At 40.7% G+C, this 19,921-nt stretch overlaps 1 protein-coding gene across 2 annotated transcripts; it reads left to right on the top strand.

Annotated features, from left to right (window-relative positions):
• Window positions 1-1,077: 1,077 nt before the first annotated feature.
• Window positions 1,078-17,740, top strand: CYB5A (cytochrome b5 type A). 2 transcript variants are annotated; one of them, XM_083747082.1, is made up of 5 exons: window positions 1,078-2,031; window positions 9,763-9,891; window positions 11,551-11,580; window positions 13,613-13,647; window positions 15,794-17,740. In XM_083747082.1, exons 1-5 carry the CDS (start codon window positions 1,873-1,875, stop codon window positions 15,870-15,872), a joined length of 432 nt encoding a protein of 143 aa, XP_083603208.1. In that variant the 5' UTR covers window positions 1,078-1,872; the 3' UTR covers window positions 15,873-17,740. The 2 variants fall into 2 exon arrangements, 1 of the variants encoding a protein (XP_083603208.1); XR_014566217.1 differs by having other exon boundaries at window positions 1,724-2,031; window positions 13,613-14,222; window positions 14,513-17,740.
• The last annotated feature ends 2,181 nt before the right edge of the window (window positions 17,741-19,921 follow it).

Here is a 19,921-nt window from a genome sequence, read left to right as displayed (position 1 = left end):
CCTAGGGTATTCAACCACTTCAGATGGTTGCATATTAATGAGGCCCACTAGTTACAAAATGTGGTACTGGGACTGAGCCAGTCAATATGGTGGCAGTTGGAGATAAAATTTGGCATTATATGCTGGCAATTACTTACACTACTGTCAACTGATGCCTAATACATCTTTGGAAATTGGTAAATTCTTTGCCATAGCCTTTTTTTTTTTGTAGCAAGGAGTTCCATAGCCCAGCTTTTTTCAGACTAAGTGCAAACATTTGCTGTGAGGTATTGTGACTCTCCAATTTAGGAAGAATTTGCTGATCCAGAGGCTCTAAATGGATTCTTTTATATTAACTCTTCCTACCTCCACATACCTCTCGGTGTTGTTGTTGTTGTTGTTGTTTTAAAAAACCAAATCTCTGGTAATTTATTCTCCCATTCTCCAGTTTGTACCCTATTCTCCCTGCTCCCCAAACCCCACTCTGCAAGTTTCTTTCATCCCTCCTCCCTGGTCCTTTTCACTTCTTTCTCCTATAACAGCTTTCCTCTTTTATCCCTTTCCTTTCTATTTCCACTTTGTTTGTTCATAATAAATATGAACTTCTTATCTCATTTTCTAATTTCCTTCAACATCTCTTCTGGCCCTTTGCCCTCAGAGGAAGCACTTCCTTCCCTTCTTTGTCTCCCTCTACTCAGCATGTTCTTCTTCTTCTTTGGCGATCACTTGTAGCCAAGTAAGATTGTCTTCCATAAACATAAAGTGTTGCTGGTACTGGCATCAGTCCAACCAAAAGGTTATGCCACTGTTAGGGGCAGGGCAGTCTGTGGCACTGTGGCCCACCTGAAAGTGGCCCATGGTGGGTTCCTGGCTGACTCACTGTTTGAGAAACAGTGATGTAGAGAATCCATATCTTGCAACTCCATAAGGTGCCCAAAGCAGATAACAACTCAACCGCTTCTTACAGGTGCCACATAATACCGGTTCTGCAAAATTCAATCTTTTATTGTTGCAGCAGCTGCACTTGCCTTACTGACATCTGGTAGGTGCCTCAATGTACTCTTTTAGGCACTTCCTAAAAGCGTTTCAGTTTCAGCAAGCCTGCCCTGATGTTGATGAGAGTTTGAATCTATTTATTTTCATTCTGTTTGATTCTTCTTTTAATGTTAATGTTTCTTGTTGATGTTATTATTTAGTTTTATCTGTTTTATAAAGTGCTTTGAGGGTTGCTTTTACAATCAAGCGTAACAATTTGCTGGGCGAAAGATACCTGCATTGCAGCAGGTTGAACTAGATGACCCTCTTGGTCCCTTCTTACTTTAAAATTCTATGATAATTTGTATGAAATAAAATAAATTAAACAAAAAAGCAATACGGTAATAAGAAACACGTTTTGTAAGATGTTTTTGTTATATAATGTTTTTGTTTATTGATTTTTTGTTGTTTGTTATATAAGGCTGAAATCCAGGTAGCAACAGTCTAGTCTTCATTTCGTAGCATTGCGTGACTGGCTCTACTTCTCTATGTCAGCGTGAATGTTGTGCTTTGGTTTCCCCCTTCCTAGCTCTCTTTTTCTATCAGAAAAGAAAGCCGCCGCCTTGAGTTCTTGGAATCTGCGGAAAGGGCAAACACATAAACAAACAAACCTACGAGCTTCTTAAGTCCCGCATCCCAACCAATGGGCAGCCAGCTAGGGCAGCTTTCCCCGCCTTCCTGCCGAGAAGTGGGCGGTGCTTCGTGATTACGGAGCTGGCGGCGTAAAGGTTCGATCTGCGCGTGCGCGAGGAGGCGAGGCTGTCCTGGGTCAGAGTTCCCAGTTGGAGATCTCCCTCCGCTGCTGCGCCCGAGGGTCAATATCTGCCAGGTTGAGAAGCGAAGCTAAGAGTTGGGGCGATGGCGAAGGTGAATGCTAGCGGCGACAGCAAGCCTGGAAAGGAGCCGTGGCGGGGTTGCTATTATACCCTCGAAGAGATCCAGAAGCACAATCACAGCCAAAGCACCTGGATCATCCTGCACCACCGTGTGTATGACCTCACAAAGTTTCTGGAGGAGGCAAGTATAAGGGGCTGGAAAGGTGGGGCTGCTGAGCTTGCAGGCGATTTCAGTCCCGTAGAAGAGGCGAAGGGGGCTCGAGTAGTTCTGCACGATCATGCACGCTGGCAACTTGCTCTCAGCGAAAAGCTCCTCCTCTGGGTGTTTTGAGACGAGGGATAGATAGATGGGGACCGTTCAGAGAGCAAGGAGGTGCTTCCGTTAAAGTGCTTCCTCGTAGGCGTTTTGTTATTTTTGCTGTTCGTTGAAGTGACTTTCTGGTCCTGTAGTGCTTTTGACGATGAGAAAGTTCAGCTCACACAACCACATATTCCATCTGTATCGTTTGTTGCAAAGTAATATTTTATTGTATAGCAACGCAATTTTGTAAGAGGCACTATCATTGTGGGAGGAGCTAGATGGAACTGGAATAGCTTGGAAAAGCAAGGTTGCCAAATTTATGGCAAGCTTTGCAATGAAACTGTTGTAACCAGATGCTTACAGGCCATTTCTTGCAAGCAATATGACACGGTTCATCCATCAGTTGTTCAGGTATAAAGGGTTGAGTAATGTCATCTTTGTACTAATTAGCTGATTAGAAACAGCCCACGTTCACTTCACTTTCTCCTTTATTCATCAAGGAACTGAACTATTGTATATTCTAAGATGCTGTATTTAGAACTTGTGTATCTGTACAGTGCTATTTCTGAAATCCATAATGCTCCTGGCTCCCCTAAGGTGGGGATAATCCAAATGCAGACAATGCATTTGTCCTTCTGTTAACATTTTCCCCCAACCTTTCCTATATTTTCCTTCCCACTAGAAATAATGAGAGAGAGAAAGTGAGCTACACTCCTGAGCACATATAAATTTTGCACAGATTTGGGGGAACACCAGTGGTTTTGGATCTTTTAGCCAGTAGAACCCTTCAGGGTATTGTGGGGGCAGAGAGAGGTGGGCACAAGATCTGCTGTATCTTGAGCCTGTCTTCCCATCACGTGACAGCAGTGGGCCCAATCTGGGCCTCTTCACTACATCGGTCTTGATAACTGGCACAGCAAGGGGCCCGACATCCGCTCTGACTGGTGCAACCGCCAGGGCTGCAGATGTGTCTGCCATCCCATTAAGTCCTGCTGCTGCCGCCCAGTGGTTTGCATTGCCTTCTTAGAAAGAAGTATGGTTGGATGACTAGCCAGAAGATGTCACTTGTGGAATGTTACCATATCACAGGGTGGGTTGTTTCTCCAAAGGAGGAAAAGATCATGTTGCATCAACATGGGAATTGAATTGGAATCCCTTTGCTAGTGCTGTCTCCATTTTTTCACTTTCCTAGCATAGTTATGTTAAGCAAAGGATTCATGTTGGGGGCTGCAGTGAAGGATTGTGTCAAGAGTATCTGCAGCACTGCAGTCCTGCACATTTTGGGTGGGTTTTAAATAGCAAGGAGGTACAGATCTGGGAACACTTTCGGAGCCATCTAGGCCAAACCCTTGCTCAAAAGGAGGGCAACCCATCCAGTATCACCCACCCCTCAAGTTTGCAGTAAATCAGACCACAGTGGATAAAAAGCACAAAGAACCTGAACATAACCACGTGCGGCAGTTAGTTCTAACTCAGAAGAGAGCACTATGAGTTCCTGCAACACATGTAGAATTGAAGGGAGAAAGGCAGATTAAGACAATACCTATTAAATGCAGATTATCTGTGCCCAGCACACCCTAAATCCTGTTTGTTCCCAAAAATGAACTGGGAGGCTTGTTCTGGATGTTGCCAGTTATCTGTGACCAATTAACAATATTAAATCTGCAGGTGCCTAGTGTTGGTACTGAAGTTATGAAACAGGCTAACCAGGGGACATCCTTGGAAAAGATTTGTTAATATCACTACCTTTTAAATATAGCTAATTTGAGATGGGGTGGGGGTGGTCTAACCATTTTAGTTTCTTTTTTAAGACTCTTGCTCTCCTATTATTTTATGTGTTTGGTTATGATAGAGAAAAAAGTTTATCCACATATTTAACTATAAGTTTTAATGGCGGTGGGGGCAGCTGCCAGATTTCCTACTTCAAAAATTCAACCTTTCACTCTTCAACCCTTCTGTCAGTATAGGGACATTACAATAAAATGTGGTCAGTTTCAACTCAAATATGAAACATAAATAGTCAAGATTAGGTTCTTGCAAGAGGGTGCACATTTTGTAATTATTGGTGCTGGTGGCTTATTGATCACAGGTGTCAGAACAGTTCCTGGTATTGCAACCTGGTAGGTGAAAGGGTGAGCAAACAAGTTTGTACTCATTTATATTTGAGACTTGAAACAGTATTCCCCCCCCATTAAAACAGGAGCTTTCACATGCCTATCACATGCCTTGGGACAATGACCCAACTAGACTATCATTCCACAGCAAATTTCAGTGGTGAGCACTGACAGGAATGGACTCAAAAGGGCCCCAATGAGAAACAAGGAGGTGCCAGCATGCTTAGGGGGCAGAAGCCCTACAGCTGGGAGGGGGGGGGGAGGCAGCGGGCAGACCGTGTGGGCAGTGTGGAGTCTCTGTGCACCCAAGCCCCTATGGGTGCATCTCTCCCAGACATGTGGCTCGGGTGCTTTGCAGGCCTTGCTTAGATTACTGCAATACATATGCAAGTTGATGCCTTAAGGCACTTCAGTCAATACACATGGTTAATCCTAAATAGAGCTACAGTGGTACCTCAGGTTACATACGCTTCAGGTTACAGACTCCACTAACCCAGAAATATTACCTCGGGTTAATAACTTTGCTTCAGGTTAAGAACAGAAATCGTGCTCCGGTGGCGTGGCAGCAGCAGGAGGGTCTATTAATTAATTAAAGTGGTGCTAAGAACAGTTTCAGGTTAAGTACGGACCTTCGGAACGAATTAAGTACTTAACCTGAGGTACCACTGTACAAGAAAGGCAGGTGCTGTTACTGGCAAAGCTTTGGAAGTCGATCCATCACTGTCACTGTTGCACCCCTTTGCTATCCTGTATATAGGAATGGGGTGGACTCCTCTGAAGGCTGTAAGTGTTTCTGAAGTCTTTATCTATGCCTGGTAGGTGGAACCCTTTGTTCCCTTCTCTTTTGATTGCTCCTTTACTTAGGTGATGGGGAAGGTGCCTCTGCCTCCTGAGAGGTGGCCAGGACTCCTAAAACATCCCCCTCTGGGCAGATAGAGCCACTCCCAGTATCTGACAGCTCTGGAGTGAGTGCACCACAGAGAGGCTCTGTCAAGCTAGGAAAAGGAGGCAGGGACAGAGAGGGAGGCAGAATTCACAGCTTGGGGACGGAGAAGAAGTGAGAAGATTGAGGAAGCTGCCACCCGCCAATCCTCACTAGCAGACTCTTCAGCATCTGGCAGAGGCTTCCACATCCTGCTGGAGCCTTTTCCTGGGTCCTTGGCGAATCCTCCACCTGAATCAGACAGCCCATTACACTGTATTTCAGCAACATAAGATCTTCATTTGTGATGTAAGGAACATATTTATATTTCACAAAGAAAGTGAACAAGCTGAGACAGGCAGGTTCAACTTGAGCAAAGTTTATATGAAACTGAAATTACCCTGATGTCACACGGCTGGTTGCTACATTTGAAAGGCAGCTCTCAGTTCATACTCAAACAACTCTAGAAGTCTGTGCAGGCTGCAGTCAATACTTGCAAACTGTGCAAGTGCTTCATGGTTCCTCCTATTAATGTGTCTTTTTTTATTTATTTAAGGTACCCACTTTACTGCAGTCCCACTTTACAAATTTGGTCTTTGACCTGGGTATGACTTACAAGACCACTCCCAATTCTTGTGGGAAGTGTGGATGTACATTAGCACTCTTGGATAAACTCAGAAAATTTTACACAGAAAGCAAATAAAAAGAAATTAGGTTGTCATTAAAGCCTGTGAAAGTCAACTGGTGTCTATGATGCTGATGGAAAAACTTCAGCTTTTGGGGAACTATTCTGCTTTTGGGTAACAGGAACAGGGGACTGTGATCTCTCACTGCTCTGACATATGAACTTGTAGGCTAAGATCTAACATTTAAAAACAGCTGCTACAGCAGTGCTGTAAAGTATGAGTGCTGGCTTGCAGACTTGTGCACCACCATTGCATTTTTTTGCACTTGTGGCTCTCATAAAAGGTACTTGTGTGTATGCAGCCAGGATTTTAAGAGCTATTTATCAGACTTTTCCCTCTCCTCACAAGTTTAATGCGTTAAAAGATAGTTTGTATGTTTTGGGAGAAGAGTATCTAGTATGCTTTGAAAAAAGAAAGAGAAGGGAAAACTGTTTGTGTAGTAATAAGACTTTGCGAAAGTCACTCATTTATTTGTTACACTTACACCCTTAATATTTTAGTTGTATACAGTGGTACCTTGGTTCTTGAACTTAATCCATTCTAGGAGTCCGACTCCCGAAACTGTTCGAAAATCAAGCGGAAGCCGCGTCGGATGTTCAGCTTCCCAGAACACTTACTTCTCAGTTTGCAGTGTTCAGGAGCCTATTTGTTCGACAACTAAGCTGTTTGAGAACCAAGGTATCACTGTGCTTAAGATACTTTACAATCTTTTATTTGTGAATTGTCCCACATACACAGCTGCTTTTTGAATAATCTGTATTAGGCAACCACAAGAATTAAGATGGCTAACCTGTGGCCTTCAAAAGGTTGCCTACAACCCCCTTCATCCCTGATGATTGACCATGCTGGCTGGGCCCAAAGGGAGTTGTAATCCACAACTGCTGGAGGGCACCAAGTTGACTACCTGTGCCCTAGAGGCTGCTTCTGCTTGGGTTTAAAATGTGTAGAATGGTGGTATTTTTGAGAACGTGGTATTTGTGTGTCAAGGGAGTGTCTTTGTGCTGCTATTTCCTTCACCTGCTTTTTCCACTGTTGCTTCCAGTGGTGCTATTGTCTAGTGTGGAATGAAGTGAACAGAGCTCACATTTGTGTTAATTGCTGAAAGAAGCCATTTATCATCCAAACAGAAATAAGTTTCTTATCTTTCCATGGGTATCTAGTGAATACCGTACTTTGAATTCCAAGGTGTAGCAGGTATGTGAATATTTTGAAGAGATAAGAAACCAAAACATCGTTTCTACACCTGGAAAGATTTACACATACAAGAGTCTGGTGGGGTGTTTTTGCTTTTACTTCACTGCTTTTTCTCCATGGAAAATATGTAGCTATTCCGCAGGTTATCTACAATATATATAATCTTTATCAGTACAAATCATCTAAGGAGACACAGGTCCAAACCTTAGTACAGTTCTTTGTACTAAAGAATGTTGGGGTCTTGGTTTGTGACTTTGATATCTTCTCTCAGTTCAGAAGAACATATAAAGAGGCCACTGGATCAGGCCCATGGGCCACAGATTCCGGCATTCTGTTCTTACAGTGGCCAGCCAGTAGCATTTGACAACACAGTATATTTTTGCATCTTTACTTGTGGACTGACCTAAAGATTACCCAGGTGAATGCGTCTTGTGCTGTCAAAGGGAAAACTATTTAAAATCTGACCATATTTCTCCTTTTCAGTATTTTTAATATTGCTCTGTGCCTTACAATTCAGAACAGGAAGCTTTCTCTCTTCAGTTCCTGCTCCATTAAAAAATGGGTAACTTCATGAAATGACATTTCATGGCAGCTATTCACCTTTTTTTCAGTATAGATGTGCTAATAGGAGTTTGGCCTCATCATCTCTGAAGAGTTGTGTAAATTACAATTTGTTGTTCAACCTGTTTTCTGGATTCAGTTTGCTGAATGCTCTGTAAATCTCACAGCAATCAGCTTCAGCGTCGTTCAAGACCTTTGCTCTACTCCTTTTCTTGGATAGTTATCAGTACTGATTCAAGGGCAGGATTTTGTCATTCATATTTGCACGTTCGCTTTGACTTGCATAATCTCTCTCCAGCATGCACTTCCTTAACCTTTTGGGGATTGACGGCCACATGTAATCTTTGCTCTACACACTTGTGTAACTTTTTGCCCCATTTTGCTTAGTCACTGTGCATAAGCACTGTGCACTTTCTTCACCCAATTATTTTTTTTACACAAAGAAACTTGGAAACTTTTACAAGTTTATCACTTTTAGGCAATAAATAATACCTACATGTGTGTTTTTAGAATGTTGCCAGAGCATCTCTAGACAGGAGTGGTTTCTTTTGAATGGTTTGATATGGGGAAATTGAGAAAGTTGCCTAAATGTTCACTGCCTTGCATATCTGCTTTCCTTCCCATTTCTCTTGAAGTCCTGAAATCACAAGACTAGGAAATGTGGTTTTGTTTTGTTAGTGTTTTCAACTGCTCTTTGATTTAAGAGCTGCAGTGTCAGTTATGTGTGAAATTAATTCTGGAATAAGATCTTGGCTAAACAAGTGCTTCAAATGCCTGACTCGTATGAAGTGCTCTCAGGGTTAAAAACATCTTTATTTTTATATAATGAATGTTATAGTACTTAAGTGGAGCAGCATTTACAGGATCATATAACGTGGATTAAGAACTTCACTCATCCCCTTTTATGCAATAAGAATGAGTTAAACACAGGCAGATTGGACTTCTGCACTGGCAGAGGGCCCACTGCCAGTGGGGGAGGCTGGGTCAAACTTCACAGTGGGAGTGCCAGGGAGAAAGAGAGTTCATATTTATTTAATGGTGTGTTTTTTAAACCCTGCCTTTTAGGAAAGCTTTCCCCTACACATGGCTCTTTGTGTGTGTGTGTGTACACACACACACACACACACACACACACACACAACATTCACAACCACAGCACAATCAATCAACAATCATCACTAGGTAAGTTAATTTTAAGACATTTAAAACATAACTGCCTGATAAAACTATAAAATGACAGAGTAGCACTACAGAAACTGCAGCTTGATCTTTTAAATTCTTCAGATTATGAAAATGCAGTTACAAATCAGTTTTAATGCCCACAGAAGCACCTACACAGTTGGGGCCTGCCTGTTCCCAACCGGAATGGAGTTACACAAATATGGTAGCTTACCAGCCTATTTGGTTTGGTTTTACTGACAAGCATGCTGATGGCAGCAGGGCTGTGAAAACTCTTCTTAAAGTGCCATTAGACTGATATGGGCGAAAGTGAGGCTTCAAGGTAGCCAGTCCCAACCTGTGTTTCAAAGGAACAAGACACATCTTTGGGGGACTTGATCAGAAGCTGCTGCAAATATTGCAGTTGTAAGACATAAACCAGCCAACAATTAAAAATACATTTTTATGAAGGACAGTATAAAGCTGGATGATTGAACTTTGTTTTAATCACAGGCACAGATATATTCTAGTGGTATTTTCCTTGTGTCTACAATATCTTTGTGTCTACAATATCTACAATACTGATGGTAGTTGCTGGGCAAAATAGTGTTCTTCTGTGTGCTCAACTTTTCCAAAAAACAAGAATCATATGCACACTTGTTATGCATTAATATTAGAATTTAGGGTCATTCATTGATAGTGATTGGCAGCCAGTTTGGCTTAGTAGTGTACTTTCAGCGGCACAGGTCAACATTTTGTGCATCTAATGAAGTGGACAATGCATGAAAACGCATGCCATAATACATTTGTTAGTTTTTTAAGGTACTACAAGATTCCTTATTGAGCATGCAATCTTCCGCAGTTCCATTTGTGAAATTGACAGCTTTAAGATGTACTGATACCTATTGGGACGGAAAGCTTTAAAAAACTATTTGTAAAGTTCATGGATACTTATTCATGTGTTGTTTTCTTACAGCATCCAGGTGGTGAAGAGGTTCTAAGGGAACAAGCGGGAGGAGATGCTACAGAAAGTTTTGAAGATGTTGGCCATTCTACAGATGCCAGAACATTGTCAGATACATTCATTATAGGAGAACTTCATCCAGTAAGTGCACTTTCCATGTACAGAACGTGTGCTTTCTTTTACCTGTATATTTCTCCATATTTTTAAAACCTTAATGAACATATCAAATTGGATGCTGCGATGCAGTGTTCTGTGTCAAGTTGTAACTTTGTAATTTGGAATTAAACATGTTTGTGCAGTAAAGCAGGTTATCAGTACCTCCTCTCATCAGTTGATGACTTTTTTCAGTGTACAGTTTATTAGTGCTTCTCTGCAAGTTCTAAGCTATTTTTTAGGTTTTAAGTTTTAAAATAATTGGTTCCTGTGTTCAGGATGGATTGGGAAAGTGAGAAATAAATAACAGTTAAGAAGCAAAATAAATAAATAAGTAAAACAGCAATAAATTGGCAGTGGCAGTAGAAGTTTAAAACCAAGCTTGTGATTTAGAAGAGACTGATCTGAACACATATTTGCTGCACTGCAAGACATTTGAGTCCAGGGCAACAAATGTATGCCCTTCAGCAACACTTAATGTTATATCTGAACCAATTACTCTTTGCTAAGATCCCACCAATGCAGTTCCTGTAGCTAACCACGGGACTTATCCTGATGGCTGTTAATTAAATTCTAGCACTAACTGAAACAGTCTTCAGTTTCCAAAATTCTCTGCACATCAGAGAACTTGGCACTGTGTGTTTGTGTATGCATATGCATGTATGCATGCACGCACAAAGGTGCTGTCTCTTTTGGTTGGGTAAAGGACAAACTCCACCCAAGTCCTCTGACACTTAACAGAGGACCTAGGAAATGATTGGGATCATTTATGCGTTTTGTGCAGAGAATTAGTAGTGTTGCCAAGCTATTTCTGCCAGGTATGTCTGCATGGCACTTCCTGCATTCTTCCCTTTCATCATATTTAGTAGGATACACAGCGGTATAGGGTTTTGAGGTTACGCCTCTAAATCAAGCCCCTTCATGCAGTTACCAGACTAAAGTGTAGACTGGTGCGTTTGATATTTCTGGAGCTGGTGCATGAAGAAATTTGCTTTTGTTTAGCATGTGATAAACTACTGTAATGGGTGTTCAAAGTGCACTAATACTTGCTGTGTTCCATGCAAAAGTACCTTCATGACTTTAGTACTGGAATCAAGATGCAGTTACAAAGTCCGCTTTTTCAAAAGAGCCAAACAGTTCCTCCTGTTTCATAACACGCCTGTGTATAAAAGGCATTAGAAGCTTTGTAGAAAACTGATTTTGGCATCAAAACATTGCTGCAAGATTTATTTTTAATAATTTTGTTTCCTTTGCTTTTTTAAAAGTCTTCCACCCACACTTAACTGTTCTGTTATGCTAAAAGATCTGTTATGCTGGAGGACTTGAAAGAGGCTCGTGTGCTACCAGGGAGCATTTAATCAAGCTACAGTAATGTTTATCTCATGTGGAGATAATGTGGAGCAACTTTTCTGGAGGCAAACTCAAAATAAGTTTGGTAGAATAGAATTGGATAAGGAAGCATGTTGATAATTATCAGCAAATACTACAAAGAAGATAGGTTGCGAAATGCTTTTAGAATGTATGTGTATCCATATATTCACTAATCAACAGGGTGAAATTTACTGTACTAGTTTTACATGTATAAATAACTTTTGGTATTTTGGGGCATTCTACATTGTGTTGCTTATCACTGTTTTTGTGTTGCAGGATGACTGGAAAAAAGTTCAGAAACCAACGGTAAGCATTCCACTTTAAAGCCATCCCACCATGTTAATGTTTGGCAGCAGTGATCTGTATTACGTGCAGTGCTGGCAGGAACTTTAACTAATGTTAAACATCTGTTGCTCCTTCCTGTATCAGCTTGGGAAGAACAGCAAGCAGGGTGCTGTTGCTCTTGTGTCCTGCTTGTGGGACTCCCAGCAGCATCTACTGTGCTATAGTGGGAAATATGAGACTGGACTTTATGCGAGGGTGGTCTTATGTTTATGGGGAACAGTTCTACCAAATCTTAAGCATGCTAAGTGGCCTAGAACCAGCTGAAGTAAGGCTTCACACAGTGTGTGCTAAGAAGGTTCTACAGCCATTCTCATGTTTCTGATTGTGCAAAAGGCTATGCACTAGTAGAAGTCTTTGCACAAGTAAAAGTGTAAGAACATCTGATTTCACTCTCCTCAAGCAACATTCTACCACAAGCCATACAGCAATCCTTCCTTGAACAAGAAGGCACCTTCGGTGGTATTCAACTAGATAACTCAGGGCTTTCCCTCCTCCATGCCCCTGCCACCCCCAATTCTACTTCGAAGGGTTGGGCAAACCCTCAGGGCAGATATAGGGGGGCATGTGGGGGAAGAAGAGGAGAATAACTTTTTTGCTGCACAAGGATAAACAATTGTGCTGATGGAACACCCTTCCCTTAGTGATGCTTTTAATATAACCCCTTCTGTGCACAGAAAGGCACATCTGGCACATCTGGTCCAGCTTTTAGTACTGAAAAAGGAGTTTGAGTCAGGAATTCTTACTCGAAAGCTTTTTCAGATATGAAAATAATACTGTTCAATATTGCAAAGTATTCTAATGCTTACCAATACTAAACAACAGCTGACATTCTTCAAAAGTAGAGGTCTGACCCATGAGACTCAAGTGCTGTGTTGAGCACACTGAAGGAAAAAAAAGTAGATGCCATCTAACTCAGTATTGTTCACATTGAATGGCAGTGGCTCTCCAGGGAATGTCCCCTGCCTTGAAACCCTGAGCTAGTCTGACGTGGTACACGGCAGTCTCGTATCTCACTATTATGTCAGCCCCTTTATTCAGAATCATGAGGACTGGAATCTGAAATCGTGGAGAAACCCTTCTAATCAGTTTGGTTAAAATTGAGTTAGGTAGACCATGATTTTGACTGTATATAATAAGGGAGCTTCCTATGGTCCATGAAAGGTCCATGAAAGAGAATGCTGATATGGTTTACATCTGAAGATTTTTTAGCAGTTCTGTTCTGCTATCAGAGTACTTTGTCAGGCCTTGACAGATAAGCAGTTCAAATGTGAGCTGAGTGGAAGGTCTCTCTCCAAATCTTTCTGTATCGCAGAAACTGTTAAGAGGATGCAAGAACTGCCCTCCTGGATCAGGCTTGAAGAGCCACCAAGTCCATCATTATCCCCCTGAGTGCTGGCAGTCAAATACTCAAGAGACTCTAAGAAACGGGATGATGGTGACGATTAATTCCCTCCCATTTGTGCAGCATGTGTTTTCCATAGGCATTTCTGTCTCTGAACATGGAGATTGCAATTAGCTTATCTTCCACAAATGCTGCAAGAATAACAGAATGGAGCTAGAAGGTTAATCGTATGAAGTTTAATTGTGGATAAATTGTGTGGCAAGATTTAAGTGAGGGACACAGTGATATATTCCCAAGGCTGAAAAGGGTCCTTGTGGGTTGTAAGATGTTGCAATGAGCCCAGCCATTTATTGTCTAGCTGTTGTATTTTAGGTGTTGACTTTTAAACCAGAACATGGTGGGTTTTTTGCATGGCAACAAGAAGTCATTTCCAGGGAATGTAGCATATACTGCCCTAGCAGCAAGTGAGCACAGAGGGCTAATGATCACGATGAAAGGTTAGATGTGAAAGGTTACACCATATCAGAGGAAATCTGAGGAAACAATAGGTGAACACTCCATGTCAGTAATTGGCATGAGTTAGCTTTGTGACAAGAAGGATGGGCAGGAGAGACCACTTAAGTCTAACTAATGTATTGCTTTGTTTTTCAGGAACCTTACATTACCACTCTTGATTCTAATTCCAGGTATTGTATGGCCTTCATTTAACAAGCCAATACTGTTTTTCGTTTTAAAAATGGTATTCACAGTGCTTTTTTTCTAGGAAAATATGTGCCGGTACTCACCATGAAATTGTTACAGTAGGTGTCACACTTTTTAACAAAACAAAACAAAAAGAGGTGCCGGTACTGTGTACCCTTGAGTTCCCCCTGAAAAAAAAAAAGCACTGGGTATTCAGATAGGCTGACATCCGGTGACGTTCATTGCTTGTGAAAAATAAATTTACTCAGTGGATTTCTGGTTTCTCTCTCTCCCCCCCCCCCCCCCGCCGTTTCCCATGAACCCACAAAATCTGCTTGGAGGTGGTGTCACCCAACCCTCCTGACAAGCTTTTGAGGAGCAAGGGGGTGAGGAAAGAGAGGCCATGTTATGCAAGTGGAGGTTTGGTCGCTCCATGTTGGCTTTCACCTTTACTAAGTAATTTTGTTACACTTTCATGATGCTATTGTTATTTTTATTACCCTGCTTTTTTGGCTCACAGATAAAAACAAGAATAGCTAAAAACATAGAAAAAAATCATAAGAAAACATTAATATATACTGTAAATTCCGGCATATAAGGGGAATTTTTAACCCCAAAAAGAGGTTAAAAAGTCGGAGGTCGCCTTATATGCCGGATATCTGCCCCCCGCTGCTGCTGCGGTGGCTCCGAAGCAGCAGCAGGGGCAGCGGGCTCCGCTCCATGCCGGACAGCCTTCTCCCGGCGTGGAGTTGCCCAGTGTATTAGGCAACTGGGATTATAAGACGAAACCCCAAATTGCAGCTGCCAATTTTTTGGGGGGGCGTCTAATACGCCCAGTCACCTAATACGCCGGAATCTACGGTACATTAGAAATCTGAAGACAATTGGAAATGGGGTCATATTTGAAGTCTAATGCTTGCATGTGTGTAATTGTTTATTTAACAGGACTAGGCCACATTGTGTTTATTGAAAGAGCACCCTAACTCTGCATCTGGCACATATTTATTTGTTTATATAAAATGTATAGCTTGCCTTCTGGTGCCTGCTTCATTGCTTCAAGCCCACTGTCTCTAACAGACTCGTAGAAACTTTCCAGTGCTTGGGTCTTGGGAATCTTAGGTTGCATTTGGAAGGCCACATATTTTGAAAATATTTACATTATATTTGCTTTTTTCACTCTTACTTCAGGATTACATTTCCTAACAAATGTTTTAAAAAAACTTGTGTAGCTAACTAATTCAGTCAACCTTCTGGATAAAAAGTTCATTTTGGTCTCAGGCTTTTGTCCTAAAGTCTTCAATCCAGCTATATATTTGCTTGCACTTCCACCAGTAGTTCAGAAAAATATTCCTTTGTCCAGGTCATGAATATGAGGAAATCTGTGGCCTCCAGCTGCCAACATCCTTGATAAGTTGACCATATTGGCTTGTGCTGATGGGAGTTAGGAATCCAGCAACAAATGGAGGGCCACAAATTCCTCATCTCTCTCTTAGCTTAATGTGACTTCATTATAGTTTGCCAAAAATCATATACAACCTTTACTTAGTTGGCTTGACTATATTATCCATTGTATTTCACTTCAAAGTGTTTATGATCTGCTGCTGTCAGACCTAGGATAAAGCCTTAACCAAAAGTTCAGTTTTTCTGAAGTCCATCATATAAAAGCTAATGGATATTTGTATCAAAGTAACTTTATTCTGTTTTATTTATATTTATTGAGTTTTTTTAATACAAAAAGAAAGAGCAAAAAAACACAAAACAATGTACATCCTACCCAAACGAAAACACACAAAAATGCACTATTATTTACACAAACATAAATCCTTCCCGCCCCCAATTGGCTCACATTCTGATTTAGCCCTTGGAAACATAAAAGCTCTTCCCACCACCACACCCCACGACTTCCTTATTGTTTAAGTTCGATATAATCATTGCACTCTTTATATTTTGGATTTTTATCTCTTTATAACATTCCTAGATAATGTTGTTCTTTCTACTTTACTCCTTTAATATAAACATAACAACATATTCTTTATGGAACAATATTTGACCATGTATTCTTTAAAGCATTGCCATTCTAGTCTTAAGTTTTTGGTTTGTCTGCATTCTGATATATCAGAATGTATCAAAGTAACTTTTTGTTTCTTCTAGCACATGGTCCAACTGGGTGATTCCAGCTATAGCAGCAATTATTGTGGCCCTTATGTACCGTTTCTACATGATGGAGTAATCAACATATTGAGAAGCTATAATGGAACAGACTGTTTTGGGAAAGAGAACCAAAAAATGCATCCGAATCTTCACATCAAGACAGTATCTGAGAACAACTTTCAAATTCCATCCTACTCTTTCCCAGAAAGCCAAAATAGGTTGCTTCAGCAATGCACTTTTTAACTCTGCCTTTTACGTAACTGTTTTTAAGTGCTAAAAATTCAGAGGTCTCTTTTATATCATAATGTTCATCAATTAACTATCTGATATTATCACAACGTTTCTTAAGAATAAGACCACTGATTTTATCTATGTTGTCAGTATGATACAAGGACACTAATGGTTAAGGCTTGTCTGGGTTTTCTATGAGTTGTTTGGACTTCTTTTGCTAAAAAAATTAGCAGAGGTTGTGTCTATGCAAATTCCTTCCATTTTTTTGCCTTCATTTAGAATTTTCTATTGCAAGGACCCGCTTTCCATCAGTTTCATAGGTATAATTTGTATATTTTCTCCCCCCTAAAAAGTCATAGTAAGCTTTCGGTATGGAAATGAGACTTAAGGCATATGTATATTTTTTCAATTTAAAACACCGTATTTTTCCGTGTATAAGACAAGTTGTTTTAATTTTTTAAAAATGCTTAAATATGGGGGTCGTCTAATACACAGATGATTCAGATGTTGGATGTGCAATTGTTGACTGCAGCAAGGTCTGCTGGCAATTGGCTGTTGCGGCAATTGGGCATGCAACTGGCGGACAGACGATTGTTGGCTTTGTCGATGCGTGCAATTGGCAGCGGTGGCCAACAACTCTGGGCAATCTCTCATTTCCTCAGTTTGGAGTCCCCCAAAATAGGGGTTGTCTTATACATATGGGCGTGTTATACACGGAAAAAATACGGTATTTCCATGGCTCCAAAGATTCCACTAGGTAGCATGGCCAGTTCCAGCCCCACAATCAGCAGGCCTTCAAACTTGATTCAAAATGTTAACAGAACAATTCAGACCAGTTCTCTTCTCTACCCCAACCCCCCAAAAAACTGTGAAAGTGTCTTCTGCTTGCAAAGTGGCATCTCTGGATCAAAGCTCCTGTCCTGTGATGACTTGGTGATAAAATATATTGGGCTGTACTAAATGCTGCTGATCGGCAACAGATTTCCACTCACACAATGGAACTTTCCCCTCTACTGTCCCTTGCAGCCCCCTGTGCACCCTCAAAATTGGCTCCATGGGGTTGGCAGACCCTGCAGAGCAAATTTTAAGGATTCATGAAAGGGAAATCCTGTTGTAGGAGTAAAACTCCATATGCAGCATTGGAGGCAACCCATTGCCTGGCCGACCTGAAATTTTGTTAAAGGAGCAAGAGAGGGAGAAAACATCCAGGGAGGAATTCCACATAGCTTGCCTGAAGGAATGATCTACTCTCTCCTCCCCCTACCCCGCACTATTTCGGAGGGGCAATGCAAATTGGGGTGGGGAGCCCTGTTGTGCTTGCAGAAGTCCTTGCATGGGTTTCCACTGGTTAGATTAGTTAGTTGAATGTGGGCCCTGTCTTTGATTTTCCACTGCCTGTGTAAATTTTCTAAGTCTAAATGAAATAGTAGAGCTATTTTAATCAGAATCCACATAATTGTGCAACTCTTAATCATCTTGCTTAATTATCCTTAATTAACTTGATACCTGTCTCTGATTTCTGTGTGATTTCCATGTCCTGCAGAATATAAGTAAAAACATATGTGACCTGCCTGTGCCTGTTTATTTTGATGAAATAAGGGTAGTTTGCATCATGTGCCCATTTTTGTTTTTCTTACCTGTGTGTATGTCACTTGCTAACAACATTTACATTGGTCACATAGAAGATACTCTGGAATAAACTATAATGTTTACTTTTTTGTTGTTGTTTTCCTTTATCACCAAGTTGTACCATCCATCCACCCTCAAGCTCAGTTGATAGTAATGTAGTAGTTGAATGGGTCATAAAGAAATATGAACTGTAGTTAAAGCAACTGCTTTATGACTCCGAAATAATATTGAATTGGCCTAACAGTGCATATCTAGATCTGTACTAACAAATGTTTTGTGGAAGTGCTTTCTCTACCAAAATCTAGAAAATTTCTATTTAATAGCAATCACAGGGGATTAATATTTCTAAGCTGATCATATAGGAACACCATTCATAGCCTTGCCGAGTGAAGGCCTTTCTGAGCATACCCACAGGCAACCGAACTCTCCCCTTGTACAAACTAGTGCTTCCACTTTTAATTTCAACCATTTCAAGAAATTATCCCTGGATGACCTAAATGCTATTACCACTTGGCTGGTATTCAACTCTCATTTAAATTATGGAACATGACTAAGTTAGGTCTATTCATTTCAATGGGTCTACTCTGAGTAAATCTTAGTTGAATACCACCTCGTATGTTTACAGTCTTTCATATTAATAATCCAGAATCTTCCAGCCTACTGTTATCATTACACTTGTTGATAATGTTATGGGAAACAGCCCTTCGTCTGAGAACATTTTTAATATAAAAGCTCAGAGAATTGTGGGAACACGTAGTTCTCCACTACTGTCAATGACACACTCATGTTTCTCCTGTCCCCTTGTGTAGTAACATACTTTGGCCTTTTATGTGTACTTGGTGTGCACCCAACCCACTTGCATTCATTAAAAGCATTTCCACCCACTTCTTATTGGAAAACTTTAGCATTGGATTATGTCTTTGAATGCAATAACCAGTCAAACCTGTTTTCAATCTCTCTGGTTCCAACAACTTTATAGCAACAAAGCCACGTTTTCTCCTTGTACTGCCTTATTTTCCATAGCTCAGAATAGAAAACACAGAACAGGTTTTTTGGAGCAAAAAGTACACTTTCAGAAGACATCTGAAGGCAGCCCTGTACTGGGAAGTTTTTAATGTTTGATGTTTTATTATATTTTTATATGTATGGAAGGCACCCAGAGTGGCTGGGGCAACCTAGTAAGAGGGGTGGGGTATTATTATTATTATACACTGTATTTGCATTGACAGCAAGACCAAACACCTTGATTTCAATAGTGTTCACACATTTATACTTTGTCTGGTGCATTCCCACTGGTTAGGGAAGCAGTGTACACACAATGTTACTCATAATCCCTATATATCCTATAACTATTCTATTCTTTCTTATGAAATACTGTGTTTTCCGCAAATCACCTTTGAAGGGGAAAATATCTAGCTACTTTTTAAACCAGTAATGGTTCTGCATAGTATTTCTATGAAGTAAGAATGAGCTACCCTATATTCCTTGAATACGTCTCAAATAAATAGGTTTATTTTAAAGCACTTATATCCCGCTTAATATTTTATAAATCTCTAAGTGGTGTCCAACATGAATACAATAAACAATGTCATTAAAACAAACATAAAATGAAAACCAGTAAAACTAGTATAAAAGCATATAAAAGCAGGAGTCCAGAGAATTCAAATAAATAAAAACAGGGTTCAGTCTTCTGGATCCTGATATGTCTCTACAAGACATCTGAAGCAACTGATGGTTGCTGCTTCACGTATTGAAGGGCATTCCATAGTACAGGGGCAGATATCACCTCACAGATACCTCTGAAATGGGGCAATCTCCTTTAGGTCAATATGGAATTTGTTAATTTTAAAATTTGCATGTGTCATGCTTCCAGGGTACCTTACAACAGAGTAATAAAATGAAAATGATGATGACTGAATAATCCTAAATCTTGATAAGATTTCAAGAGAGGTATGGAAATGCTAACCCATCAGGTGCTTTTAGCATCTTTTTTGAACTGTGGTGGTCCAAAGGCAGAGAAGATTGTGGTCTCTCCTAGGACTTAAAACTTCCATGCACCTAACTTTCCTCGGCCAAGGTAATATGTACCTAATTTGTTTTGGGTATGAAAATATGTCAAACCCCAGAAATGGCCTGAAGAAAAATATAACACCTCCCCGCCCCAAGAGAGACAGACAAACAACGCCCCACAAAAAAACCATGCCCCACAAAACATTAAAATAAGGCAAGCCTTGTTGCATCCCTAAGAAACAACCCAAAAAGACTGGG

The sequence above is a fragment of the Podarcis gaigeae genome, assembly GCF_964106915.1.
Source record: "Podarcis gaigeae genome assembly, chromosome: 7".
Taxonomy (NCBI): domain Eukaryota; kingdom Metazoa; phylum Chordata; class Lepidosauria; order Squamata; family Lacertidae; genus Podarcis; species Podarcis gaigeae.
Note: the sequence above shows the minus strand (reverse complement) of the source record. Positions and strands in the feature narration are given on the sequence as shown.

What these genes read in the sequence shown, in the direction of transcription:
- CYB5A (XM_083747082.1), top strand. Translation starts at nt 1,873, where the DNA reads ATGGCGAAGGTGAATGCTAGCGGCGACAGCAAGCCTGGAAAGGAGCCG. An exon ending in AAAAAGTTCAGAAACCAACG is followed by an intron (nt 11,581 to 13,612) that starts GTAAGCATTCCA and finishes TTTGTTTTTCAG; the next exon opens with GAACCTTACATTACCACTCT. An exon ending in ACTCTTGATTCTAATTCCAG is followed by an intron (nt 13,648 to 15,793) that starts GTATTGTATGGC and finishes TGTTTCTTCTAG; the next exon opens with CACATGGTCCAACTGGGTGA.